At 48.0% G+C, this 27,907-nt stretch overlaps 1 protein-coding gene across 1 annotated transcript in view; it reads left to right on the top strand.

Moving 5' to 3' along the window:
* The window catches only part of reck (reversion-inducing-cysteine-rich protein with kazal motifs), a 33,863-nt gene that overhangs the window by 155 nt on the left and 5,801 nt on the right, over nucleotides 1-27,907 (top strand). The window contains exons 2-18 of the mRNA XM_079754438.1: nucleotides 11,465-11,523; nucleotides 12,624-12,698; nucleotides 15,270-15,306; nucleotides 15,551-15,636; nucleotides 15,774-15,821; nucleotides 16,087-16,120; nucleotides 16,238-16,435; nucleotides 17,119-17,383; nucleotides 17,856-18,029; nucleotides 19,556-19,768; nucleotides 21,784-21,920; nucleotides 23,963-24,106; nucleotides 24,525-24,725; nucleotides 25,535-25,657; nucleotides 26,057-26,228; nucleotides 26,941-27,133; nucleotides 27,873-27,907. The exon at nucleotides 27,873-27,907 is cut by the window's right edge and continues 176 nt beyond it. Of these exons, the coding sequence (XP_079610564.1) occupies nucleotides 11,465-11,523; nucleotides 12,624-12,698; nucleotides 15,270-15,306; nucleotides 15,551-15,636; nucleotides 15,774-15,821; nucleotides 16,087-16,120; nucleotides 16,238-16,435; nucleotides 17,119-17,383; nucleotides 17,856-18,029; nucleotides 19,556-19,768; nucleotides 21,784-21,920; nucleotides 23,963-24,106; nucleotides 24,525-24,725; nucleotides 25,535-25,657; nucleotides 26,057-26,228; nucleotides 26,941-27,133; nucleotides 27,873-27,907 (2,194 nt within the window). The remainder of the gene's footprint in view (nucleotides 1-11,464; nucleotides 11,524-12,623; nucleotides 12,699-15,269; nucleotides 15,307-15,550; nucleotides 15,637-15,773; nucleotides 15,822-16,086; nucleotides 16,121-16,237; nucleotides 16,436-17,118; nucleotides 17,384-17,855; nucleotides 18,030-19,555; nucleotides 19,769-21,783; nucleotides 21,921-23,962; nucleotides 24,107-24,524; nucleotides 24,726-25,534; nucleotides 25,658-26,056; nucleotides 26,229-26,940; nucleotides 27,134-27,872) is intronic.

The following is a 27,907-nucleotide window of genomic DNA, read 5'->3' as shown; positions in this document are numbered from 1 at the left end:
GCGTTTTGTTGATACTCTCGTTGAGAGGCTACTCGTGATTTATGTTTCATGGAGCGAATCGTCAACCTGGACTTATTTTGTAAAAAAAAAACAAATATTATTATGAAGGACTTGTAGCCCAGCGCCTCTGAATAACGCACCTCAGGAAGCACGGAAATATTTCAAACCCTTTTCTAGGACAGCATTGTATACAAGTCCATGTTATCAAGTGTCATCATATTCTACTTTTCTTGGGTAAAGACTAAATGAACACCACTCGTAGCCGGGTTTGAACACTGTACACTCAGTAACTCATTCTCTAGTTGAGTAACCCTAACCCTGGTCTCCCGGTGGGTTGGCAGAAGGGTTTTTTTACATGAAGGGTTCTTATATATATTTATTTATATATGAAGGGTATTCCTCATGTCTCATTAGGCCTAACCTTTTGTTGCGCTCAACACTCAAATCAAACACGAGTGTCAACACAGCAGACGAACACACAAGGTTGGCTTTTTGTAGAACAACTGGCCTTGGCTTTGTTCTCCACTATAGTTTTACAATCCCGATTTGGACTTATTGAACAGCGACCGTAACCAGCAGCGCGTCTGCCCCGCGTAACGCCGTGGAGAGGAGAGGCCATATGGAGCGGGACGTCCTGTTAACACGTTGAGGGCTCCTCCGTCTTAACTCATAAAGTCTGCTTAGAGGCAAGCTCTACTTTATTCTGTGTTACTGCCAAAAGAAGAGTCAAACAGCTCGGGTTGTTGTTCGGTAGAGGAATAGTCCTTCTCGTTTTGTAACATCTGGAGAAGACATCTGCCGAGGAGGCCCCTCCTCTTTATGGAGGATAACGGTCGTCTATTTCTGACCAAACACGGGACCAAACTCAAAGGTCCAGCTTGTCTCGCCGGAGTTTGGCCAAGGCGTCCCCGTTTGGTGGTATTTCGTTTCCTTTAGTCGAGTCGAGTGTGAGAACATCTGGAACCAATCTGAAGGTTCAAAGCGGTGGGGGAGGAGGAGACGTTTGGCCCCGTGGGTTCAGCTCTGCCCGGTCTGCCCAGCCGCTGTGCCCAGTCTGCCCAGTCTGCCCAGTCTCTCTGCCCAGTCCCTCCGTACCCTCCGTATAGTTTGTCGTGTTTTGGAGTAGCGTGTGACCATACATAGTGTACTACTACTACTGTATCGATACATCTGTCAAAGTCGGCTACTTTGGATAAGCCACCCAAATTAATGTTAACACTATACAATAAGGGTTGGATAATAAATTATTTAAATCAGTTTATTAGCATTAGGGTTATGATTAGGGGAAGCGGGTTAATCGTTACCCTAATAAACAAGAAACATTAGTAAACATGAACACCATTAGTAAACGAATACTAGACCACATGTTAACTCTGAATTAACTGTCAATTGATGCTTATTACTGCATTTACTTATGTTACTGAATTGCTTTCCCCTTATTATAAAGGGTCACCATTGTTTAAGTCCAGTGATTTAAGTCCATTCACATATATTATTAGTGGTGTTGTTTTCTGGCCCCTTTTTGTGGTAAGGATTGAAAGGTGTTCCACTGGACCTTATTGGATCTTATTAACTTTAGAACATGCTTTCCTGTCCTACCCTACACATTAAGGTTGTGTGTCAGATGCACTGTTGGTGTTTGCATTGGATTTGAGTTAGATATTTCCCCATCCCATTTGAGCCTGGCCAAACGTTGTTTCACACCACATGGGATGACCTGGACCGAAAGGTTTAGGGTTAGGGTTAGGGTAAGGGTTAGGGTAAGGCACAACCTGATGTTGTTCAAGGATTGTGTGTCTGTTGCGATGAGGTAAACCAAGTATCCCCCAAATATGTGTCTGTTTTGACAAAAGAATGTCTTCTTTGCAAGCAATTATTCACTTAGCACATTGAGAAGGACATCGCAAAACTGTCGGCTGAAGTGGCCCTCTCTTCTGTCCATTCTAATCCATCCCTGGTTATTCTGCTCTTTTTCCTCACCTAGACCTGTCCTTCGGGTTCCGTTTCCCTAACAGTCGTCAAGTTATCATGGTGGACTAGTGGTCATGTAAGAGAGGTCTTCTAGAGACACAGAAAAGCCTTTAGACAAGTCCCACTAAGTAGGATCACAGTTTATAACATTGACATTCAGGGCATTTAGCAGACGCTTTTATCCAAAGTGACTTACATTAAGTACATTTGTCATAAGAAAGAGAAACAACAATGTATCGCTGCCGGCGCAGTAAGGATGTTCATAGAACCAAGTGCATAAATAACCATTATAACCGTCCAAACTAAATCAATAGCAACTTGGTTATTCCACCAACTAGTGAGCACGAGGGTCAGGGTCCGGGTCATCGCAGCGTCCGGTCCCCCTCTGCACGGAGTTCCACTGGGGACCGGGTTGCCGTGACAACGGACGCATACACGCATACACGATCGCCTCGTATATGTTGCAAAATATATATCAGGTTATCTTTAACACTGCAACAGTGAACAACAACAGCGTTGCACATTTCACATTCAACTCCTCTGATCCGCATCCTCTGTTAACTGCTGCTGTGATGACAATGGGGACCAGGACTAGAAGGAGGTTCTTTGGCGACCCACCACAATGCGGCCAGTGTCTCGGTCCGTACCACTTACAGACGCCGCCTGTCTCGCTGCAGCCTTCAGCTGCACTTCAGCTGCACTTCAGCTGCTCTCCTGCCTGCCCTGCTGCCCCGGCCGCCATTTCGCAGTGATTGTGAACACCTTTATCTATAAATGATTTATTTCTAAACGATTTATCATTCGTCATCTATTTTATGAATGATGTCGTCCACTAGTGGTTGCCGCAGACGACTAGATGGTTGGGTGACTAGCTGGTGGAACCCCTGACACATGCTGGTCGATAGGAGGCCATGTGTCTGCTTTGGTTTTCTTAATTCAAAGTGAACAAGGCCTGAGTGCAGATGTGTGCGAGGGTGTGCGTGCGCGCGTGTTGATTTCAAGATATGAATGTGTGGTTGTAACTTACAAATTATTTGCATAGCAAATATTTCCTGTCAACATAATAACATTTAAACTATCCGTCAGCAAAGGAATACACCACCAAGAAGGCAATAGTTATTTTGTATATTATTGAAACCTCGTAGTCTAAAATGGCAGAAGAAAATTTGTCTAGCAGAATTTCGGAAGTCTTTCCAATAAGGCTACAATATTTAATGATTAATTTACATTATTCAAATATGTAATAAGCATTAACTAACATTTAATTTACAGCTGACTAGCAATTAACTAAGCATTTACCTAAGGTGTTCGTGTTACCACATAATGAATTGATACATTAATTAATAAGGTTTAACCCTAGCCCTAACCCTATTGAATAAATAATTACCATAGTAAACAGCCACACCATTACCTTAGCTAGTAAAAAAAACATTAGTAAACATCAACACCATTGGTAAATGATTACTAGACCATTAGATCATTTTTAATGAATGCTTATTACTGCATTGACCAATGTTAATTCATGGTTCATAGGGTTAGGGTTATTGGGTTAGTGTTACCAGAATGTCTTCTTGGAAAATAGTGTTGTTATTTAATTTGGTAACTTAACCCTCCTCAAAGAGAGCCTGTCTCTGGAGAAGGTTACCATATTTATTTTGTTAGTGTGTTAGTGTTGTTAGCTAGTGTAATAGTGAAGACCTATTTTCGAAATCCTATTATTTATGTGTTTGTATGTGCATGTTCTAAGGAGACACAGACAATGATGTATGTAGCAGCCTCTGATAAATGTATATTTTAACAATCAATATAAAACACTAAAGCAAAATTTGCTTCATGGTCTTGAAAGCTTTTTTATGAGATTCTGTTTCATAGAATTGTAATATTAATTATATAATTTGGCGGGCATATGGCTAGGCTGAGGGCTTATTGAATTAGATTATTTCATTGTGTTCAAAGGGCCGACCTGCTCTGTGTCTTATGGCAGATCTGCACTGAATCAATGAACAGGATATGACCTTTGACCTCAGACATTAAACACTCTGAGTTAGCAGCAACACAGGAATGCAAGAAGAATCCTAGCATTCAAGAGGCCTCTTTACTATTAGAGAGTGAGAGAGTGTGTGTGTGTGTGTGTGTGTGTGTGTGTGTGTGTGTGTTTGTGTGTGTGCGCGTGTACGATTTTACAAACATGCAAAGTAAGCCAGGAGTTGACAATGGCTGATATTTTACACACACACACACACACACACACACACACACACACACACACACACTAACTCACTCACTCACTCACTCACTCACTCACTCACTCACTCACTCACTCACTCACTCACTCACTCACTCACTCACTCACTCACACACACACACACACACACACACACACACACACACACACACCACTCTAAACTCATTCATCCACTTGCCTGCAAAAGACGGCCAGCCACCTTCTCACTCAATGAATGAAAACAAACACTTTACTTACCTGTGTTTTCGACGTATGACCTGAAAACACAAAAAGGAACATCTTACATAAAGAAATATTAGCTTAATGAATTGAATTTATTCACACTGATTAACACTGAGGAATTAAAAGTGATTCAACTAAAACAAGGCCAGTCATAAAATGAATAGTACAGAATATTATATTGCATTTCAGAGTCGGGCTCATTCAACAGTTTAATCTCAGTTTGCTTCCATTGTAGCTTTTACAGCAGATAGAAGCCGGTTGAACGGTGGACTTGGAACAGTGCTTACAATTGTGGCTCATCTTGGGAGTCTCGCTTCCCCACAATCCCTGCCTGTCCTGGTGCCTCATTATCTGCTGTCTCTGCTTGAATGATGGTGTTGCAGTAGATGTCTCCTACTTGATCTGCAGGCCTCAGTTCAGCCCATCCATCAACAACCAGCAGCCGAGTGCAGTTTCTTCTAATAGTTGTTTCAAACAAGTCCAGCTATTGAAAGTTTCTTCACTGTAGCGGTGGTCTCATGCGAGACCTCAGGCCCACCCTCCAGAAGGCGGCGAGGCAGCAGACCATTCTGAGGGTCTCTCTTCAGGTCCACCGAGAGTCCAGAGTCGCTGGCTTGAGGATGCGCTGACATGGAATTATGTCTCGCTCTGTTTGCACAAATGGTTTGTGGAGCAGCCGAGTGGTTAATATTTCAACAGCTGCACAGAAAATATTACATGCAAGCTTGACATTGAAATCTCATAACTGAAAATTACGTTGATTGAAAGACAATGGCTATACAGTGACCTTTTAGGTTTTTGGACACTCTCAAATGTGGTCCTATTAAAAGCCGGCTGAAATTAGCTATGCCATCATAAACACAACAGGAAGCTTTCCCTTTCAACTCTTTCTGCCAAGCTAGATTCCTCCCCTGTATTCCGACCCTCTTCTCCTGTTTAAAGGGGAAGCTACCGGTGGTGGACGGCTCATGCTAATGCAAAACAATAGATGCTTGTTCAGTATTCTCCTCCTTCCTAATTTTCTCCATGAGTCTTATCACACACGTAGCCAGTGCTCTGATCTATATTTGTTCCTCTATATGCGGTTGTGGTGTCCAATAGTATCAACAGTCATCAATAGTATCATGTATGTGTGACTGTCTTACACAGGCTCATTTTCATCCTGCACTTTATATTCAGATTAGGGTATTTATTCTCACCAGTCCACCTGGAGGAATGGCTCTTGTTTGAGGTTTAAAGGGACAGTCGATACAATTGATGACAATATGTTGTTATGAGGGCCTCATAAAGTGATTCTGTACATGAGGTCCAGCTGGCTCCAGATTTCTAGATCCTCTTCATCTCTTTCCCCTCTTCCCAATCTCAACTTTATTTAAAGTTTTTAAAGAGGTTCTACTGTGACAGCTTTGGACACGTCTGGCCACACAACGTTTCTCTAGCTTTGGTCAGGGCCAGGGTTAGGGTTAGGCCTGCGGAGCACCAAACCCCACATCAGGGTTAGGGTTAGGTGGAGCTATTAACCCTACATCAGGGTTAGGGTTATGCCTGCGCAGCAGGGAACCCCACATCAGGGTTAGGGTTAGGTGGAGCACTAAACCCGACATCAGGGTAAGGGTTAGGTGGAGCACTAAACCCGACATCAGGGTACGGGTTAGGTGTAGCACTGAACCCGACATCAGGGTTAGGGTTAGGCCTGCGGAGCACTAAACCCCATATCTAGGTTAGAGTTAGGTGGAGCACTAAACCCCAAATCAGGGTTAGGGTTAGGACTAGGTGGAGCACTAAACCCCACATCAGGGTTAGAGTTAGGTGGAGCACTATACCCCACATCAGGGTTAGGGTTAGGGTTAGGTGGAGCACTAAACCCCACATCAGGGTTAGGGTTAGGGGGAGCACTAAACCCCACATCAGGGTAAGGGTTAGGTGGAGCACTCAGCCTGTTGTACAGTACAGGAGCAGACTACATCAGGTCTTTATCCAGAGCCTCCCTGTTCCACGAAATGTGTTTTCCATTGGATCCACTGTGGAGGTGTGTGGGTGGACGAACACAAAGCTGAATTGTGGATGGAAAAAAACAGAGAACAACAGATGTGTTCTCCAACGTATCAGCCCTAATGTGGACATGGCTTTCTCTCTTTGAAATGTGGAATCTTCACGTTGTTTTAAACATTGATAAGCGTTCAAAGGTAGCTACTCCCCAACATAAATACAAGTTCTGAAAGCAGATAAAGTTGCTTTGATGATGTTGGTGCTGACATATTTATATCCGCGCACAGAGACGAGAAACATAACGATGTTAATCATGTTCCAGATATGATTAACCAAAGACGTTCCCTGGTTCAGAAAGTCAAATTCCAACCGTACTTTTGATCCACAGTCACAGAGCAAAGCCTGGGCTTCAGGTTGTCCGAATCAGCGAAGCCAGATGGTTGAAGTGCTTTCATTTTGGGATGTCCTACCTCCGATGCATGTGAAGATGGTTGTGGCCATCGTGTGGTTGTAAGGAGATGCCTGTGTGGGGGGAGGGTTTGTTCCCCCACTCCTTTTAGCATTAACACACACACACACAAACATTAAAACAACAAACTCAGCAGCCTCATTGTGTTGTTGTAGCACCCTGCGGTCGGGCCTGCGTTGCCTTGCTGTTATCTCTCCTGTTAGAGAGAGAGAGAGAGAGAGAGAGAGAGAGAGAGCCAAATGGGTCTGGGTGAACCAAAAGGCACACAGATATAACTCTAAAGTTAACAAACTGCAATAACCATTTACAACTAAATTTAATCGCAGGAAAGTACACAAGACACATGTGTAGCATACATTTTATTTGAAAGTCTTATAATTGGGTTAGGTTTAGGGGGTCAAAAGGTGACCTTTCTCCACCAGTGCACTAACTGATGGACTATCTCTTGGGCTTGCCGGGATTGGAAGTTTGAAACACAGATGTACTTCTTCAAATATGAACATGGTCAAATAAAAGGACTGCTAACAATGCATGCTTTCACGTGTAATTCGTAACATTAACATTTACATCTAGGGCATTTAGCAGACGCTTTTATCCAAAGCGACTTACAATAAGCACATTTGTAAGAAGAAAGTGAAACAACAATATATATATCGCTGTCGGTACAGTAAGGATATTCATAGAACCAGGTGCCAAGCACTAACAATAACTAGGTTAACCCATTCCCTGTAAACAACAGAGATAGCTAGGATAAGACATTACAAGATGGTTGGTACAACATAAAATAAGTGTGTAAGAGGGGTGTGTGTGTGTGTGTGTGTGTGTGGGATGGGGGCGGGTGCAGTGGTTACATTACTGCACAGATGTACATGAACAGTGACGTTACACTAGTATTATAACTTCATACAAGTAATAACGTAATACAAGTTATGCTAGTAATAACCAGTAATAACGTTACACAGAGTACTACAAGTACATAGAAGATGCAGAGAGTGCAACGTGTCTCTAACATACATACATCTCTACATACGGCGCTCAGAGATGGAACCATCATGGCAGAGGAATGGAGCTCTCAAATAAGTCACTTCAACGCAAACACACAAAGAGAAAGAATCTTTTGTAGGCTATTACAGATGGCTGATGTCATTATTCATCTCACCATGAACCGTGTGGTCCGCATTCCATTCCATGCTCACTCTCACCCTCAACCTGTGCTGCTGAGTGTGTGTGTGTGTGTGTGTGTGTGTGTGTGTGTGTCTGTGTGTGTGTGGGCAGTAATGAGGCCAGTGCTTGTTAGTGGAGTACTAAGGGAGCCTTGCTCTGTACATGACTGAATGGCCCACATCCTCCTCCCCCTCAGAAGCAACACACACGCACACACGCACGCACGCACGCACACACTCAGGCAGGCAGGCAGGCAGGCACGCACGCACGCACGCACGCAAGCACACACACACACACACACACACACACACACACACACACACACACACACACACACAAAAACACATCCACACACACAGCAAACACACGGAGCACATAGCACACACGCACACATAGCACACACACACATACACACACACACGCACACACACACACACACACACACACTCCCACAGACGCACACACACACACACGTGCGCGCGTGCGCGCGCACACACACACACAGAACACATACACACACAACACACACACATACACACACACACACACACACACACACACAAACACTCCCACAGATGCACACACACACACACACAAACACAGACATACACACACACACACACACACAAACACACACACACACACACATACACACACACACACACACACACACACACACAGAACACATACACAAACAAACCACCACACACAGAGAACACATAGAACACATTGATGTACCTTTTGACGTGTACCTGACCAGATATTGAGTGTGAGGTGGTTCATCTCTCTGTGATATGTTGTGTTATTTTACGTTTTCAGATCCTCCCTGTAGCAGAGTTTTTGGAGGTTAGGGCTAGGGTTAGAAACCAAATGATCGTCTGGAAAACAACTAGCTTGTGAGTCCTACAGCTTCCCCCAAGTTGCTTATTGTGCCTGAAGGGTTAGGGTTAGGGCTAGGGAAAGGGCTAGGGACCCTCAGTAACCCTTAACCCCAGTGGCCTAACCTGGGTCCCAGCCTAACCCTAACCCTAACCATAACACTAACCTGGGTCACGGCCTAACCCTTACCCTAACCCTACTAGTCTAGGCTAGTCTTTTTCATGGTGTCAAGTTATACACTAATAGTAACTCAACAAACACCAATGTCCTACTTCCTATCCCTGGAAAAAAGCAATATGCTGAGGCTACCTAGCTTATGAATAGCAGCCACAACTTGTTAACATGTGTGAGTAGTGTGTTGCTTGTTCTTATTCTGAAGATATATTTTAGTATAAAAAAAACTTAATATACCTGTTAACTCGATTGCTCCCTGTTGACTTCTAACAAGTCAAGCATTTGTCTTCATAACAATTCTGGGATTCTACTTTATTATATAATCTATTCTTTATTCTATTCTGTTATTTTTTTTCCTATGCGACTGTGCACAATGTTCTTCTAAGTCCCTCACACGTGCAGCAGATGTTCAACATGAAACGCACACAGAAATAGAAACACTAAATCAAGGCAATGTGCTTCACACATGCCAGCGGACGGCCGTGGCACAGAGCATTAAAGACAGAGTTAAAGACAGATACTGTTAATGACTGAATCATCTGAAACTAAAGCTATTGATTATCAACTGTTCTGCAACCCTGTGGTATAACTTACACCACAGCGGCGCTGAATGATTGATTTTGAGTGGTAACATGCCAAGAGTGAGCATTATTTTTAAATAATGTTTAAAAATATATTTTAAAAATATATTTTTAAGCTTGGGCCAGCTCAAGGTTTCTATTATGGTTAGACAGACACATGCATCCATGCCTTTAAATTGGACTGAGTGGCCGCAGTATTGTTATAGTATTATTATTAACACAGCTGATACTATACCCATCACTAAATTCAGGAAAGGGAATGCCTGTAGGATGGTGTACTCCAGGAGCACATGAAGAATGTATTCTCAATGCTCTCTGGTACTGTAGTATCGAGGGCGCTGTAGAGCGGATGGTAAGGGTGGGGGCAGGGTGCGGATAGGTTGGGGTTAGGGTGGGGTTAGGGTGGGGCTAGGGTGGGGATAAGGTGGGCCTAGGGTGGGCCTAGGTTGGGCCTAGGTTGGGATTAGGGTGGGGTTAGGGTGGGGTTAGGGGGTTCCTAAATGTGTGTGGGGATCTCCTTTGATGTGGCCTGTGGACGGCGTTATTCCCGGTCTCCTGGGGGGGGGGGGGGGGGGTATTTTACAGCGTATTATTATTTCAGGGAACTGAGAGAGGAGAGCATGACATGGAGGGGGTCCACAGGAGAGACGCATTAAAGAGGGTCCCACAAAGACCAGTCAGAAAGTAATACAAATATGTTTTATTCATAAAGCCCCTTTCAACAGCTGACGTCACGAACTGCTCATAACATCTAGAGAACAGACATTCAAACACAGCCCTCGCAAATGGACCAAAAATAAACTCTATGAATGTAAAATAAGAAAGTCTGAACAGATGGTTCTAGAGGATCGCAACAAGAGAAAACAAACAATAAACACAAACATCAGGTATCGGCTTTCAGCATTAACTATGCACATCTAAATCTTGAAAACAAGTATTTAATATTGGTAAGGAAAACATCTACAGACTTTATCACAAGATTACACAACCAACAATCTAATAACATTGAGCCATTGAGAGGTGTTGTTTAATGTGCTCAAGATGGTCTGTGAAGCAGCTTACTGGAAGACTGGGCATCTCTGTTTGTTTGGCGCCACAGTGTCAGCCACGATCTGTGTGTGTGTGTGTGTGTGTGTGTGTGTGTGTGTGTGTGTGTGTGTGTGTGTGTGTGTGTGTATGTGTGCGTGTGTGTGTGTGTGTGTGTGTGTGTGTGTGGGAGTGAATGAGTGAGTGAGTGTTTTGGTCTGACCCGCATCAAAGTAATTAACAAATAAATCATCTTCTCTGTTGGATACATTGGGACAATCCTGTTTATCACACAGGTACAATAATGGATCTAAACCTGACCATTTGTGCAGCCTTAGCATCAGAGTGAGGAGAACAGCTCTGCCAACAGAGACACATTAGACCCTATGTGATGGTGAAGGGGCTTTGCTAGCTAGGGCTAACCCATATACCACAATAACTTTATCATATGAATAGACCATAATAACTATATATTGAATACAACATAATAACTATACCACATGAATATACCATAATAACTATACCATATGACTATACCATAATAAGTATATATTGAATACAACATAATAACTATACCATATGAATATACTATCATAACTATACCATATAAATATACCATAATAATTATATAGTGAAGATAAAATAATCGCTATACCATAGTGAATATAACATAACCATACCATAATAACCATACCATAGTGAAAATATAACATAACCATACCATAATACTCTCTGTCTCTACAGATCCTTCATGTTGCCAACATGCCCCTGAGCACTCTGTGTGTAGAGAAGCATGTGAGCAGGTAAGAACACACACGCACACGCACACACACTCACACACAGACAGACACACACACACACACACACACACACACACACACACACACACACACACACACACACACACACACACACACACACACAGCCTCTCTCCTCCTCCTTCTCCTCTACTTACAGCCTCTCTCCTCCTCATTCTCCTCTACTTACAGCCTCTCTCCTCCTCCTCCTCCTCTACTTACAGCCTCTCTCCTTCTCCTCCTCCTCTACTTACAGCCTCTCTCCTCCTCCTTCTCCTCCTCCTCTACTTACAGCCTCCCTCCTCCTCCTTCTCCTCTACTTACAGCCTCTCTCCTCCTCTTCCTTTCCTCCACTCTCATTTGAGGAATTTCTATCCAAAGGTAAACGCGTAAATTGGAAAAAGAAAATGTCAACTGATGGCCGTTAACATACACCAATTTTATGCAAATATTATAAATTGAGCTGAACAGTAGGTGGTGCTAATCCTCCAGTGAGGTGCCCTCCATCAGACCGCTGCAGAAGAACAGGGCTTAACTAGATGAATCAATCAATCAGTAATTAGAAAAGAGGCAGTCAGACCCAAAGGAGGAAAGAAATGCCCACTGGACACATATTACAGCTTTGTGCACTTGGAAGACGTGTGGTCACAGATCTGTACGCACACCAGCGGAAATTTGAGTGACGTTTAAGTCACTTTGTAAAGGGCTGATTATGGTTCCACGGCGAGGCTACGCAAGGGGGTTTACGGACCCATTACGTCCTTGCGGACCCTCCTTGCGTCCACCGCAAGGAGCCGCCCGGCGCCTGCCAAAAATTGTAAGTTTGCGTCGAGGCGACGCATCAGCAAGGGCTGTGGTTGGTCTGCTAGCGTAAACCCGACACAGAACCAAAACAAATTCACGACTGCGTCAAAGCGTCTGCGTGGTCATTTCGTTGGGTCGACGTGGAACCATAATCAGCCCTTCAGTCTTCATCAATTCACATTTATTCTATGAATCTGTTTCAATTGCACTTCGTAATAAGTCGTTGTTCCCTTCTGTCCATACACCAATGTTTGATCCATCCCTTAATATTGTCTAACACTACACCTTTCTCCGTCCTGCAGCTGGGGACCATAAAGAGCGAGTCCCGTCTGAAACACCTGCTCCTGCGGCTGCCCGGCTACTGCCCGGTGTCCATGGTGAGTTCCGAGACCCGAGCCTCAGCGCTCAGGGCAGCAAACTAAACATTGTGGACAACTAGAGAGCCGAGGTACAAATGAAACAATGGAGAGAGAAAAATATGAAACTATGTAGGGGCTACGGGCCCCATCGCTGCCCTGTTAGAGGACCCACTCCGTCTGTTGGCTCCCCCAGCCTCAGAGACACGAGGCAGGAGGCCTCGTTCCCCCAGCCTCAGAGACACGAGGCAGGAGGCCTCGTTCCCCCAGCCTCAGAGACACGAGGCAGGAGGCCTCGTTCCCCCAGCCTCAGAGACACGAGGCAGGAGGCCTCGTTCCCCCAGCCTCAGAGACACGAGGCAGGAGGCCTCGTTCCCCCAGCCTCAGAGACACGAGGCAGGAGGCCTCGTTCCCCCAGCCTCAGAGACACGAGGCCTCGTTCCCCCAGCATCAGAGACACGAGGCAGGAGGCCTCGTTCCCCACGCCTCAGAGACACGAGGCAGGAGGCCTCGTTCCCCCAGCCTCAGAGACACGAGGCAGGAGGCCTCGTTCCCCCAGCCTCAGAGACACGAGGCAGGAGGCCTCGTTCCCCCAGCCTCAGAGACACGAGGCAGGAGGCCTCGTTCCCCCAGCCTCAGAGACATGAGGCAGGAGGCCTGGCTCCCTCAGCCTCAGAGACACGAAGTCTCCAGCTCCTCTCTCTGGGCTTGAAGAGGAGTGAACTGAGCCTGGACAACTTAGAGTCAAAGGGCCAAGTTTGTGCCCCAGACCTCTCAGTAACTTGTTTTAATCTACATTTTATTGCAGATCAACATGTGACTGACTAAAATATAATATTCACCGTGGCCATTTGAAAGAATAGACATATGTCAAGGTGATTTTCTCAGTCTTATTCAGTTAAGGTCTTATTCTCTGATGTGTGGCGAGTGGTGGGGCGGCGCCCTAGTGCCCTCTACTGGCCCGCTGCCGCCACTACAGATACCCCCTTGACGTACACAAAGGCATTCACACACAATGACCAGTCGTACACCCCTCAACCATTCTACTTACAAAGGAGGCTGTTAGGAATTACTGACCTGTTACGCAGGCATACCACTCATGACTTATACATACACACACACACACACACACACACACACACACACACACACACACACACACACACACACACACACACACACACACACACAAACAGGTGGAGATGTGCTCTCTTCGACGGCCGAGGGTTTGCACCCTGGCTGTGGAACAGACTAGAACATATGTTTGGAACTTGGCATGGGTTGAAAGTCTGGGCTAATCTAAAACATTATCCTCCCTGTTGTGTCCGGGCCTCCTTTGCCTTCATCACAGATCACGTTAGGAACTTGTGTAAAACTTTACTTTTCTTTGGTCGGCTGTTAAGGATTTCTTTTCTTCTCTTGCCAAGCCGTACAGACCTGCCTCCAGTAACCTGTGATGTATTAGACGTGGCTTTTGGGAGTTGATTTGTTCTTCTGAGTTGTTTCTCTGTGTGCGTCTGCGTCTGCCTGTGTCTATCGGTCTGTGTGCACACACCGTGGGCTGGAGAACACATTGCTTCAAAGGATTCGGCCCTTTATGTTGGTTATTTTTTCCCATCTATTCTCATTCACACAACAACATTTGTTTGTTTCCATGTATAATGCCTGAATGTCTGGTCAAGTGGCTGGTGATGTGACGACAACAATTTAACTTGCGAGTTCTTCAGATATCTGCTATATATATCGTAAGCAGTGTTCGCTCTACACTCCACCTAGGCGGCTCCTCCCACACCCAGGACAAGGGTGGATGTTGAGCAAACAGCTTTATTGCAGTGTGTAGAATGGTAAGAGTTAGAGTAGTTGTTCCTTGAGTGTGTGTGTGGTGATGGCTGGTTTAAAGGGGACATATTATACCATCATGTGTGAGTGTGATTAGCCTTACAAGCCGTTTCGAATATCTGCCCCATGTGACATCACTAGTGGGCGTGTCCACCTAGATCTGTGCTGGATAGATGAGCAACGTTTACTTCAGTCCACTGGTTAGGCTGGTAGATTGATCTATCCCGCACAGATCTAGGTGGACACGCCCACTAGTGATGTCATATGGGGCAGATTTTCAAAACGACTTGTAAGGCTAATCACAGTCACACCTGGTGGTATATATGTGTCCCCTGTTACCTGTGTGCATTGATTGGTCGATGGACCAAAGGTGTGCAGCCTCACCCAGCCCAGAGTCCAATCAGTCTGACTCGGGCCAGGTGAGGCTGCTCCAACAAGACAGCCACCTCACCACACACACTTTGCAATCATGCTTCATTTGTTATTTGGCTGGAGGATACTGGGAATATTGTTTGATGACCAAAACACCAACCAAAGTGAAAATGAGTCAACCACACCTTATTACATCCATGAAGAAACACTGTTGCTTTTGTATCACTTTCATAAGGTGATGAAGGGCACAAACGACACGTGAACAACAAGTGAACGCATGTGTTATGAAGAATGGTTAAATTAGGGATGTTCATAGTGCATTCAATTGTCTCACTAAATATACTATTCATTCTATTCTGTGTCCTCTGTGTTGTTCTATAGAATGAATTGTGGATCTGCGTCAACTCCACTCTTCCCGGTAAGCAGTTAGCACACCGGAACATCTCGTATTCATATTCATGGCTCATAACACAGACACTTTCTTTTTTCGAAAACAACACAAAACACAGGATCTTTTCTATCAGTGGAAAGAAAAAGACGGGTGATACAGATCATAGTTGGGGATTTTTGTAGCGGGTCAACATGTATTCCGCACATCCCCACAACACAGCGGTGAGCTCTGACCTTATATGGTGACTGATGCTGCGTTTGTTTTGGTCCAGGCGTGTCCAGGAGGTCTGACGGCTGGGTCGGCTTGGGCTGCTGTGAGCTGGCCATGTCAGTGGAGTGTCGCAGGGAATGCAAGCAGGTGATTCTTCAAGCCGTCTAGACGTTGTTCTTGTTGTTGAGCGGTCTTGCTGTTCATACAATCAACATGGATACTGTGTAGCTTCAGCTGTCCTCACCTGTATCGCCATGTGATGCCTTTTCTTTTCAATCCTGTAGGCCGCATCCAAAAATGACATAACAAAAATATGTAAGAAAGATGCAGAGGTAAGTCATATCTTTCATATCTGGTCTGTGTGTCTCTCTCTCTCTCTCTCTCTCTCTCTCTCTCTCTCTCTCTCTCTCTCTCTCTCTCACACGCACACACACAAGTCTATCGGCCTGTCTGTCTGTCTCCATATCCATTTGTCTCACTTTTAATTTGTATTCCCTCTTTCTTCTCAGGCCTAAATAAATAAATTTGACTTTAGTGAACGGTAATCTTAATTAATAATTGTGTTTCATATTTCTCCAATGAATTGCGTCTCCCCAGAAACCTCTTTACAGCTGCATCACAAAAAACGAAAGTAAGTTTTGACATTCTGAACTAAAGATGGTGGAAGGATTGTGTGTGTGTGTGTGTGTGTATGTGTGCGTCCAGGTTCCACCGGTCTAACTGGTGTGTGTTTGTGTGTGTCTCCCAGTGGGCTCCACCTGCTGCAGCTACGCAGGCCGCCACACCACCTGCCGGGAGTACTGCCAGGCCATCTTCCGGACGGACTCCTCGCCCACGGTGTCACAGATCAACGCCGTCAAAGACTACTGCCAGAGCCACAGTACCCAGCTCATCGGCTGTGTGGGCAACTACACCAAGTCGTACCCCATCCGCAACCCCATCGACAGTAAGAACGGGTCGATTCACTCATGTCCTCTAAACAGCCCTGTGGTCTGGCATCATTTAGCCTGCATGTGTGACCTGCTGTAGCCTGATTGTCTCTTGTGCGTGATCTAGCCTGCCTGTGTAGCCTTGTATAGCCTGCTTGTGTGGCCTGGTTCAGCCTTCCTGTGGCCTGGTTCAGCCTGCTTGCGGCCTGATTCAGCCTACCTGTGGCCTTGTTCAGCCTACCTGTGGCCTGGTTCAGCCTACCTGTGGCCTGGTTCAGCCTGCTTGCGGCCTGGTTTAGCCTAGTTGTGGTCTGGTAAGCCTGATTCAGCCCGCTTGCGTCCTTCGTTCAGCGGCCTGTGTGGCCTGGTTCAGCCTGCGTGAGGCTTTGTTCAGCATGTGTGTAGCCTGGTTCAGCAGCATGATTGTGGCCTGGTTCAGCCTGTTTGCCCTGGTTCAAACTGTTAGCCCTGGTTCAGCCTGTTTGCCCTGGTTCAGCCTGTTTGCCCTGGTTCAGCCTGTTTGCCCTGGTTAAGCCTGCTTGCCCTGGTTCAGCCAGCTTGTGTGGCCTGGTTCTGCCTGCTTGCGGCCTGTTTCATCCTACTTGTGGCCTGGTTCATCCTACTTGCGGCCTGGTTAGCCTACTTGACGCCCGGTTCAGCCCGCCTGCGCCCTCGCTCAGCAGCCTGTGTTTGTGTGCAGGCCTGTACTGCTGTGACCGGGCGGAGGACGCCCACTGCCAGGTGGCGTGCCGGCGGATCCTGCAGACTCTGAGCACAGAACAGGAGATCATGGAGGGGCTGATCAAGCAGTGCCGCTCGCAGCCGCTGCCCCAGGACCCCATGTGGCAGTGCTTCCTGGGCAGCGCGCATCCCCCCGCCAAGCCGGACGAGGAGCCCCTGCCCCCCGCCAAGATGGACCGGGCCAAGCTGCACTGCTGCTCCAAGGCCAACACCTCACTCTGCAGGTACAGCCAGCCTCACGGTAGCCACCGTGAGAGACGCCTCTTAAGGCTCAGTTATGGGTTATACGTCGGAGCGTCTGTGTGGTCATTGCGTTGCGTCGACGTGGACGTCGACGCAACGCAATGACCACACAGACGCTCCGATGCAGTCATGAACCTGTTCTGGTCCTGCGTCGGGGTTTAAGTGAGCAGACCAATCACAGCCCTCGCCTCGACGCAAGCTCACAATTTTTTGGCGGTAAACGTCAGGGCCTTGCGGTGGACAAAGGAGGGTCCGCAAGGACGTAATTGGTCCATAAACCCCCTTGCGTTGTGTCGACGTGGAACCACAACTAAGCTTTAAGTATGGCCAATCACCTCGCAGCGTGTTGAAGACCAGGACGTCAGCAGAGCACCTCAGATTGGCCTAGTCAGAGCTTCATTTTAAACATAACCTCGCTGTTTTCACTGGTATCTATTCTCTCTCTTCCTCCAGGGACATGTGCCAGAAGGTGAGCACCAACTGGGGCAGCCAGACGTGGCAGGAGTTCGACCAGCTCTGTGAGTACAACGTGGTGGAGACGCAGCTGATCGCCTGCCTGGCCGACGTCCGGGAGCCCTGCCAGCTGGGCTGCACGGGCCTCAGCTACTGCTCCAACTTCAACAACAGGTCAGGAAACACTGGTGCTCTGTAACCACTGTGGATCGTATTGGTAGAGTGGGTTACTAACCTCTCTACAAACAACAACGGGTCAGGAGACACTGGTGCTCTGTAACCACTGTGGATCGTATTGGTAGAGTGGGTTACTAACCACTCTACAAACAACAACGGGTCAGGAGACACTGGTGCTCTGTAACCACTGTGGATCGTATTGGTAGAGTGGGTTACTAACCACTCTACAAACAACAACGGGTCAGGAGACACTGGTGCTCTGTAACCACTGTGGATCGTATTGGTAGAGTGGGTTACTAACCACTCTACAAACAACAACGGGTCAGGAGACACTGGTGCTCTGTAATCACTGTGGATCGTATTGGTAGAGTGGGTTACTAACCACTCTACAAACAACAACAGGTCAGGAGACACTGGTGCTCTGTAACCACTGTGGATCGTATTGGTAGAGTGGGTTACTAACCACTCTACAAACAACAACGGGTCAGGAGACACTGGTGCTCTGTAATCACTGTGGATCGTATTGGTTGAGTGGGTTATTCACTATCATGAGGTAGAAGACATGATAGAACATAGGGCCTTAAAGACTTCATAGGTTTCATATGGAGATGAGGAGTCCATGCAAACCAAAGTCATGACTGCAAAGGATAGCTAACCGGACTTACTATCACGTTCAATATAGAAACATGTTGGGGGTAAGCTAAAAACATCCACACACACACGCATATATATATATATACACTGATACTTAGAGGTTGGCACTGTAAACAAAGCCGCCACTCATTCCCATATGCCAGTGAGTAGTGGAACAGTCTTTGGCGAACCTCCCGCCCCCTCGATTCAAACCTACCAATTAGGTGAGTCACTTGAGACCAACCCACCAATCAGACATCAAAGGCACATCCTGCTAGACTTAGAGGAGTAACACACTTGTTGCAGTTCTGGTATTCGCTTCTCTCTTCAGGCAAGATGTTTTTATAATCTTATAATTAATGGGTAACAAACAAAGGAATCAGATTGATCAAATTGGTGGCCCGGGAGGCTCCTGGTTCCACCTTTACTGATATCATTCAACTGGGAAAGCGTTTTAGTTTAGTTGTCGTAATTACTAAACAAAATGGTCTCCTGGCTTCGAGACATGATTGCTACTTGTTTCAATGGATTTATGTTTCTCTCTTCATGTCGTCATGTCACTGCTGAGCCTAAAGGCCTTTGGTGCTGTTGTCGCTAACTCAGGCCAGAGGGGGTGTCAGTGAGCTCAGGGATATTGGACCTCTTTAACCAGTGGACCTACAATGATTATCACTTGAAATGTTAATATGGAATATCGATTTTTGACTTCCCATCCAGATCCATGTAGCGAAACCTCTGTCCTTTGCTGCATTTTGTTATGGTGTGAATACAATAGATTTTTATGATTTAAGTAATTTTCTGATTATTTATAATTTTGATATTACATTTCTGTTGGTCTATTTATTTTAAACCTTGGTTCATCTTTTAATCAATTTAATACATTTTTGTAGGCCGACTGAGCTGTTCCGCAGCTGCAGCGTCCAATCAGACCAGGGCGCTATGAGTGACATCAAGCTGTGGTCCAATGGGACGATCAAGATGCCCTTCATGAACATCCCGGTCCTGGACATCAGGAAGTGCCAGCCGGAGATGTGGACAGCGGTGGCGTGCGCTCTGCAGATCAAACCCTGCCACAGCAAGTCCCGGGGGAGTGTCATCTGCAAGTACGTCCTTATATCCCAACGACGGCCCCTCATGTATGACATGGCTTTGAATTACAGCTGTTCCGATACCGATACCGCTATCGGAAATTCCTCCGATACGGCCTAAAATTCAGTATTGGCAATCGGCGAGTACGCAATCTATGTGACGGTCCGCTCCCATCACATGACTAGCTCATTTACTACACAGGCAAAGAACATCAGGTTCGTAGCATAACGGTGTTATGCTACGTTCGTTAACGGTCAGAGGTGGGAAGTCGGAGTGGGAAACGCGTCATCTCCGACCTACGTGCGTTCGAGCTACCAAGTGGGAAAACATGGATGCTCACGCTTAACTACAATAATACAAATGCATTATTATATTATAGATTATGAAAGTAAACAATCTAGTTCAAGAAAAAAAATGTAGATACTAAGTGAACCGACTATACATTGCTGTCATCGTCAAAGAGCCCTTCAATAAGAACAAATGCTATTAGTAGTGACAACGCTAAATGCTGTATCGGTATATACTCTGTATCGGCCGATACTCAAGTTCAGGAATCGGAATCGGAATCGGTATCGGGAAGGAAAAAATGGTATCTGAACATCTCTACTTCGAATGCTCTGATTGGTCAATCATGACATTCTATAGTCTTCTATTTCTAACAGCAGAGCGCTGCTGGATATCAGACCGCTGCTGCTTGTGATGATAGACACATGTTCCCTCAGTGACGTGCTCAGGTCCCCTAGTCCTCAGTCCGCACGGTGCCTTGATCAGACTCAGGGCCTTTGAAACCTTGTTGCTAATATCTACACCCACCAAGGTCACTTTGCCTTCAACTGCCCTAAACCTTTACAGCTCCCTTATGTGTGTCAGCACACACACACACACACACACACACACACACACACACACACACACACACACACACACACACACACACACACACACACACACACACACACACAGCAATGTTTCTTGCATGCACGTGTGCACATGAAAATATATGAGAGACATTCCAGAGCACATCTCAGCAACGTCTATGATCTTTGTTTTGGGCCCCAGCCTGTGGACAAACACGCTCACATGTAGAGAGTACACACTGTCTAGAGGGCGGCCATTGTGTTGGAGTGAAAGAGGGGATTACCGCTCCACACGCTAACTTCCTAGCCCCCCCTCTCCCTCTCTCTCTGCCAGCGCTACTTCTGTAAATAATGAGGTCATATGTTATCAGAGCCCACTATCAGTTGAAGGACAGAAACACATTGCCCCGAACACAATCAATTACAATGAGCTTTGTTGTCATTACAATATCTGGCAAAACATTCAAAGAATGAAGAAAACTGATATCTAGAACCGATTCTAGCAACAGCATAAAGCCAAGTTCAATAAGTGTCCGGCCCTTTAAGCAGTTGGTAGTGTGGAGTGCAGCTCAAAAGAGTGATGAGTAGCTCACATCACCATACCCGTCCTGCATCTCATCACCAGTACTCTGATGACGTGCAGAAGGTCGGGGATAGTCTCCCTAATCTCCAGACCGTGCAGAAGTTAACGGTGTAGACTACCACAGTGTGAGCCCCTGAACGCTTAAGCCAGAGAGCATTCGGGGCTTCATTGAATGTCAGGATAGGAAGTGAAGACGCATCGAGGAGCATTTACATTTACATTCAGGGCATTTGGCCTTTTGACGCTTTTATCAAAAGCGACCCACAATAAGTACATTTGTCAGAAGAAAGTGAAAAAGTAGATCGCTGTCGTGACAGTAAGGATGTTCATAGGACCAAGTGCCAAGCACTAACAATCGCTAGGTTAACCCATTCCCTGTATACAACAAAGATAGCTAGGGTAAGAGGCTACACAACTAAGTACTATAAGTACGACATACAATAAGTGTGTACAATAACTGCCAGGACGTATAGCATACAGCAACTAGGAAGGGAGGGACGAGGTGGCTATGCAGATTCAGAGGAGCACACACTTGGTTTGAGTGGTGTTTGGGTCCCAGAGCTGCAGAAGTTCCATCTTGTGTCCTCAGATCGGACTGCGTGGACATCCTGACGCAGTGTGGAGACCTGAAGCGCTTCCACCAGGGCCAGACCCCCGAGAGGATCTGTGAGCTGCTGTCGCCCGTCGACGACCCGGAGAGCTGCATCCCCCTACACAGATACCTCAGTGAGTGAGGGAGTAAGGGAGTGAGGGAGGGAGAGAGGGAGTAAGGGAGGGAGGGAGAGAGGGAGTGAGGGAGGGAGGGAGTGAGGGAGTAAGAGAGTGAGGGAGGGAGAGAGGGAGTGAGGGAGGGAGGGAGAGAGGGAGGGAGGGAGGGAGTGAGGGAGTGAGGGAGGGAGAGAGGGAGGGAGAGAGGGAGGGAGAAAGGGAGGGAGGGAGTGAGGGAGGGAGGGAGAGAGGGAGTGAGGGAGGGAGTGAGAGAGTGAGAGAGGGAGGGAGGGAGTGAGGGAGTGAGGGAGGGAGAGAGGGAGTGAGGGAGTGAGGGAGGGAGAGAGGGAGTGAGGGAGTGAGGGAGGGAGGGAGAGAGGGAGTGAGGGAGGGAGTGAGAGAGTGAGAGAGTGAGGGAGGGAGTGAGGGAGGGAGAGAGGGAGGGAGTGAGGGAGGGAGTGAGAGAGTGAGGGAGGGAGGGAGAGAGGGAGGGAGGGAGTGAGAGAGGGAGGGAGAGAGGGAGTGAGGGAGGGAGTGAGGGAGGGAGAAAGGGAGGGAGGGAGTGAGGGCGGGAGGGAGAGAGGGAGTGAGGGAGGGAGTGAGAGAGGGAGGGAGGGAGTGAGGGAGTGAGGGAGGGAGAGAGGGAGGGAGTGAGGGAGGGAGTGAGAGAGTGAGGGAGGGAGGGAGAGAGGGAGGGAGGGAGTGAGAGAGGGAGGGAGAGAGGGAGTGAGGGAGGGAGTGAGAGAGTGAGGGAGTGAGGGAGGGAGAGAGGGAGTGAGGGAGTGAGGGAGGGAGAGAGGGAGTGAGTGAGGGAGTGAGGGAGGGAGAAAGGGAGGGAGGGAGTGAGGGAGGGAGGGAGAGAGGGAGTGAGGGAGGGAGTGAGAGAGTGAGAGAGTGAGGGAGGGAGTGAGGGAGTGAGGGAGGGAGAGAGGGAGGGAGTGAGGGAGGGAGTGAGAGAGTGAGGGAGGGAGGGAGAGAGGGAGGGAGGGAGTGAGAGAGGGAGGGAGAGAGGGAGTGAGGGAGGGAGTGAGGGAGGGAGAAAGGGAGGGAGGGAGTGAGGGAGGGAGGGAGAGAGGGAGTGAGGGAGGGAGTGAGAGAGTGAGAGAGGGAGGGAGGGAGTGAGGGAGTGAGGGAGGGAGAGAGGGAGGGAGTGAGGGAGGGAGTGAGAGAGTGAGGGAGGGAGGAGAGAGGGAGGGAGGGAGTGAGAGAGGGAGGGAGAGAGGGAGTGAGGGAGGGAGTGAGAGAGTGAGAGAGGGAGGGAGGGAGGGAGGGAGAGAGGGAGGGAGTGAGGGAGTGAGGGAGGGAGAAAGGGAGGGAGGGAGTGAGGGAGGGAGGGAGAGAGGGAGTGAGGGAGGGAGTGAGAGAGTGAGAGAGGGAGGGAGGGAGTGAGGGAGTGTGGGAGGGAGAGAGGGAGGGAGTGAGGGAGGGAGTGAGAGAGTGAGGGAGGGAGGGAGAGAGGGAGGGAGGGAGTGAGAGAGGGAGGGAGAGAGGGAGTGAGGGAGGGAGTGAGAGAGTGAGAGAGGGAGGGAGGGAGAGAGGGAGGGAGTGTGGGAGTGAGGGAGGGAGAAAGGGAGGGAGGGAGTGAGGGAGGGAGGGAGTGAGGGAGGGAGTGAGAGAGTGAGAGAGGGAGAGAGGGAGTGAGGGAGGGAGTGAGAGAGTGAGAGAGGGAGGGAGGGAGTGAGAGTGAGAGTGTGAGAGAGGGAGTGAGGGTGTGAGAGAGTGAAAGAGTGAGGGAGGGAGTGAGATAGTGAAAGAGTAATAGAGTGATCGAGTTAGAGTGAGTGAATGAGTGAATGACTGACTGACTGTGTGAGTGTGTGGTGAGTCAGTGACCAAGTGACTGCGTGACTGACTGACTGACTGACTGACTGAGTGTGTGTGTGTGGGTCAGAGTGTATTGCAGATTCACCTTTTCTCTTCTTTGTCTAGCCTATTAGTGATCCCTACTTTTATAAAACAAGCCTGCGTCGAGCGCATGACTTCAAAAAGTTATGGAAAGATTAGGTTGTATAATTCATTGATCTGTGTGTCTCTCCCTCCCTCTCCCTCACACACCCCAGACCCCAGCTCCTTAGCCAACGGCGCCAGAGGTGAGGTCATCCACCCGTGTAACCCCAACCCGTGTTCCAGCAACCACCTGTGTCAGGTCAACCGGAAGGGTTGCCCTGAGGACTACAACTGCCAGCCCTTCTTCTGTGTACCAGGTATAACCCCCCCCCCCCCCCCCCCCCCCCGTGGAGGACCGCAGCCTGGGACTGTCCCTAATGTGTTCCTCAAGTTGGCTGTCCCTCATGCGGCCCTCAGCCTGACTGTCCCTCATGCGGCCCTCAGCCTGACTGTCCCTCATGTGGCCCTCAGCCTGACTGTCCCTCATGCGGCCCTCAGCCTGACTGTCCCTCATGCGGCCCTCAGCCTGACTGTCCCTCATGCGGCCCTCAGGATGGGACCGGGTGTGGGTGGCGGCGGTTGGGTTCTGGGGGGCTTCCGGTCGAAGGCCTCCCAGCCCTCCTCCTCCTCCTCCTCCTCCTCCTCCTCCTCCTCCTCCTCCTCCTCCTCCTCCTCCTCCACGAGGGCGTCACAGCATCTCCTTCCCTCAACGCCTCTCTGTCCTCCCTCCCTCAGGCTGTAAACTGGGCGACGCGTCGGACTTCCTGGTCCCGATGGACACGCGGCTGCAGGTGCCCATCCTGAGCGGGGGGGCGGGCGGCCAGGCGGACTGCTTCGAGGTGTGCGTGTGCGGGGCCAGTGGCCGCCTGGAGGACTGCAAAGAGATGCCCTGTGTGGACACCAGCAAGGCCTGCGTGGTGGGAGGGCAGAGGAAAAGTAGGCACTGCTGCACATCCCAGCAATAATACAAAAACGGGACAGAGCACAGCTTGGCAATATGCTTTTATATGTATGTATTTTAAGGGTGAAGAGATTGTGAAGAGAGTTAGGTTATTATTTTAGGAGATAAAGTAATTTCCTCAACCATTTCTTTGTAATTAACCAATTCCGCTAACAGAATCCGCTAAAGTGTCCATCTCAGAGCTCGCTCCGCCCCCTGGTGGACACCGACCGTAATAGCAGTCGCAGAATATCTTCCAGGATCAGAAAAAAATGTTTTCCTCTCCGCCTTATCACTCCCCCATCTATTACTTGGAACCTGGAAAGGTTTGCTTTAGGATTTATTTTCTTTTGCACTAAAATAAATCCCAGGGGTTAGGCTGAAAGGGAGGGTGGGGATTAATACCATCAATTAGAGGCAGATGTGTGGTGTGTTTGCGACACACCAACAAACATACACACGCACACACACACACACACACAAACACACACACACACACTCACACACATTGCTTTTCTTAGATGTGGAGTAATGAAGGAATGTAATGTGGGGGCCTTTTATGATAAGATCGGCTTCCTCTTCCTCCCCACTTAACCTCTTAAGCATTGAGAATGAGTTCCACTTACCCGGATGCGCACCATGCAACACGTGGCCGGCGTGTCAGAAGGAGGAGATGGAGGGAAGGGGCGATTCTAGTGTCTTGGCGTTAACGTTTGGTTATAGGACCAACACGCAGCAGAACGTTAGGGTACAGTCACCTTCAGCTCTACAGGGGGGCTCCTCTTACTCTGTCGTTGTGGTCCAGGCCACGGGACCCCCTTCAGGGTGGACTGCCACCCCTGCTCATGCTTCGCGGGGGAAACCATCTGCTCCACCAGACAGTGCTACAACCCGGACAGCTCGGACCAGGAACGCCAGCGCTTCACCGGTGCGTGTGTGTGTGTGTGTGTGTGTGTGCGTGTGTGCGTGTGTGTGTGTGTGTGTGTGCGTGTTTGTGTGCGCACAAATGTTTGTGGGAAGTGGCGTCCTCGCAGTTGTCTGTGGACACAGGAACTACATGCTAGTCTCTACAGTGAGCCACCTAGTGGCCTTTAGAAGAACTACATGTTAGTTTATGCAGTGAACCGCCTATAGGCCATTAGAGGAACTACATGCTGGTCTCTACAGTGAACCACCTAGTGGCCTTTAGAGGAACTACATGTTAGTTTATGCAGTGAACCGCCTATAGGCCATTAGAGGAACTACATGCTAGTCTCTAGTGACGACCCGAGTCTGGCCGCCTCTCGGTGTACATATTTTTCGGTGATATTTCACTGTCCTCTCACAGGTCTGCCGTGCGGCTGTCCTGACCACTTCGTACCGGTGTGCGCTACGAACGGCCGGACCTACCCCAGTGCCTGTGTGGCGCGCTGCATGGGCTTCAAGGACCACCAGTTTGTCTACGGCCACTGTCGTCTCACCGAGCCCTGCTCTTCCAAGCCTTGCCAGAAGAACCAGAGGTCAGTGTGACCCGTGAGAAGCTGATCAAACTCAAGAGGCACTTTTCTGCGTGGATAGAAGGGTGTGGGTCCCACCTTTCTACCAGGGCATAAGGGTGGGGGTCCCACCTTTCTACCAGGGTAGACGGCTGGGGGCCCTACCTTCCTAACAGGGTAGAAGGGTGGGGGCCCCACCTTTCTACCTGGGTAGTGGGTGGGGGGAGTTGCATGGCCTTGCTAGCCCTTAAAAGCACCGTTTAAAAATTTGAATTCAAGTACATTTTTTATTAACTTCATTTCATGCAGACTATGAGGATATAATGTTGATGATAATAATGCGTTTCTATGATGCATTAAAAACTTCTCACCAGTAGCTCTGTTGCTCAAATGAAAACGTTTCCTAAATAACCTGTTCTTAATCGCGGACCGGCAACATCCATGATGTCGTATTAAACATCAGATATTGATGCAAATGCACATATGGACACAAACACATTTAAACACACACAGATGCACATCATATGAGCACACATGCATTAATACACAAAAATGTGCACACACACACACACACACACACACACACACACACACGCACACACACACACGCACACACGCGCACACGTGAAGGTTTGCTGGAACTAAATCTTTAAAGACATCTTTAAAGACTAATGAATGAATAATGCTCTCATTGTCCTGCTTGTGACCAGCTAACCCTTGGTGTCCGTGTGTCCAGGTGTGTTCCTAAGCGCCGTGTCTGCCTGAGCGACGCCACCGACTTCCCCTGTCGCCAGTACGAGTGTGTGGTCCGCCCGGCGGGCTGTGACAGCCAGCTGGACCCTGTGTGCGACACGGACGGCGTGGTCCACACAAACCTCTGCAAGCTCCACCAATCAGGGAAGGCCCTGGCATACATGGGCCAATGCCAGGTACTAAACAGCGAAGCCGGCCGCCTCTGAGTCACGGCAAGAGTGTTTTAAAGGCATCAGAGTTCCTTGGTCCTGGGAATTTGTGACCAAGGTACTAAAGTTAGAGGTATGGTGACTGGAGCTGGGGAAAAACACCCTATAAGATGAGCTCTGGAAAAAAAAATTCAAACACAGTTAAATATGGATGTTATGGGATTAAAATGTGCAGTTAGTATATAACGTGCAGTGATCAGGGCTGAATTTTAGAGACCTTGTTGTCTTCCGTGTGTGGAGCCACTCGGCAGAGTCGGAGCTAGGGCTCTGTGTAGGCTTCCATTTTCTACGTTTTGCTGCGGTAATAAACAAGTAAACCATCTTTCTCTGGAGCAAATTAGGAGGATGTTGAAACATCGAGGCAATGTTGCAGACTCGGCAGACGGCTGCTCCTCCAAAATGTCAGCTGAATTATTGCTTCACTTGTTGACGATCCGACACGGTAGACTTGCACAACAGATCAGGAGCATCATCGGCTACCAGCCCCTTGTTTAGTGGCGCCATTCTCTTTCATTTAGAATTCCATTAAGGCAGAAGTAAAAAGGATTTTCTGATGGAACATCTTTTCATGGAGCCCAGGATTGGGCTTCTGGCGAAGCGGTTGAATACGAGATCCCCTGTTTTGAAAGATAAATACTAGATTGTAAATGTGATTTGAATGTGATTTGAGGTGTGTGCGTGTGTGTGTGCGTGCGTGTCTCTGCAGGAGGACTGCAGGAAGCCACAGCCTGTCTGTGGGCA

This window comes from Pollachius pollachius (genome assembly GCF_949987615.1).
Source record: "Pollachius pollachius genome assembly, chromosome: 17".
NCBI classification, from domain to species: Eukaryota; Metazoa; Chordata; class Actinopteri; order Gadiformes; family Gadidae; genus Pollachius; species Pollachius pollachius.
This window is presented reverse-complemented; position numbering and strand designations above follow the sequence as displayed.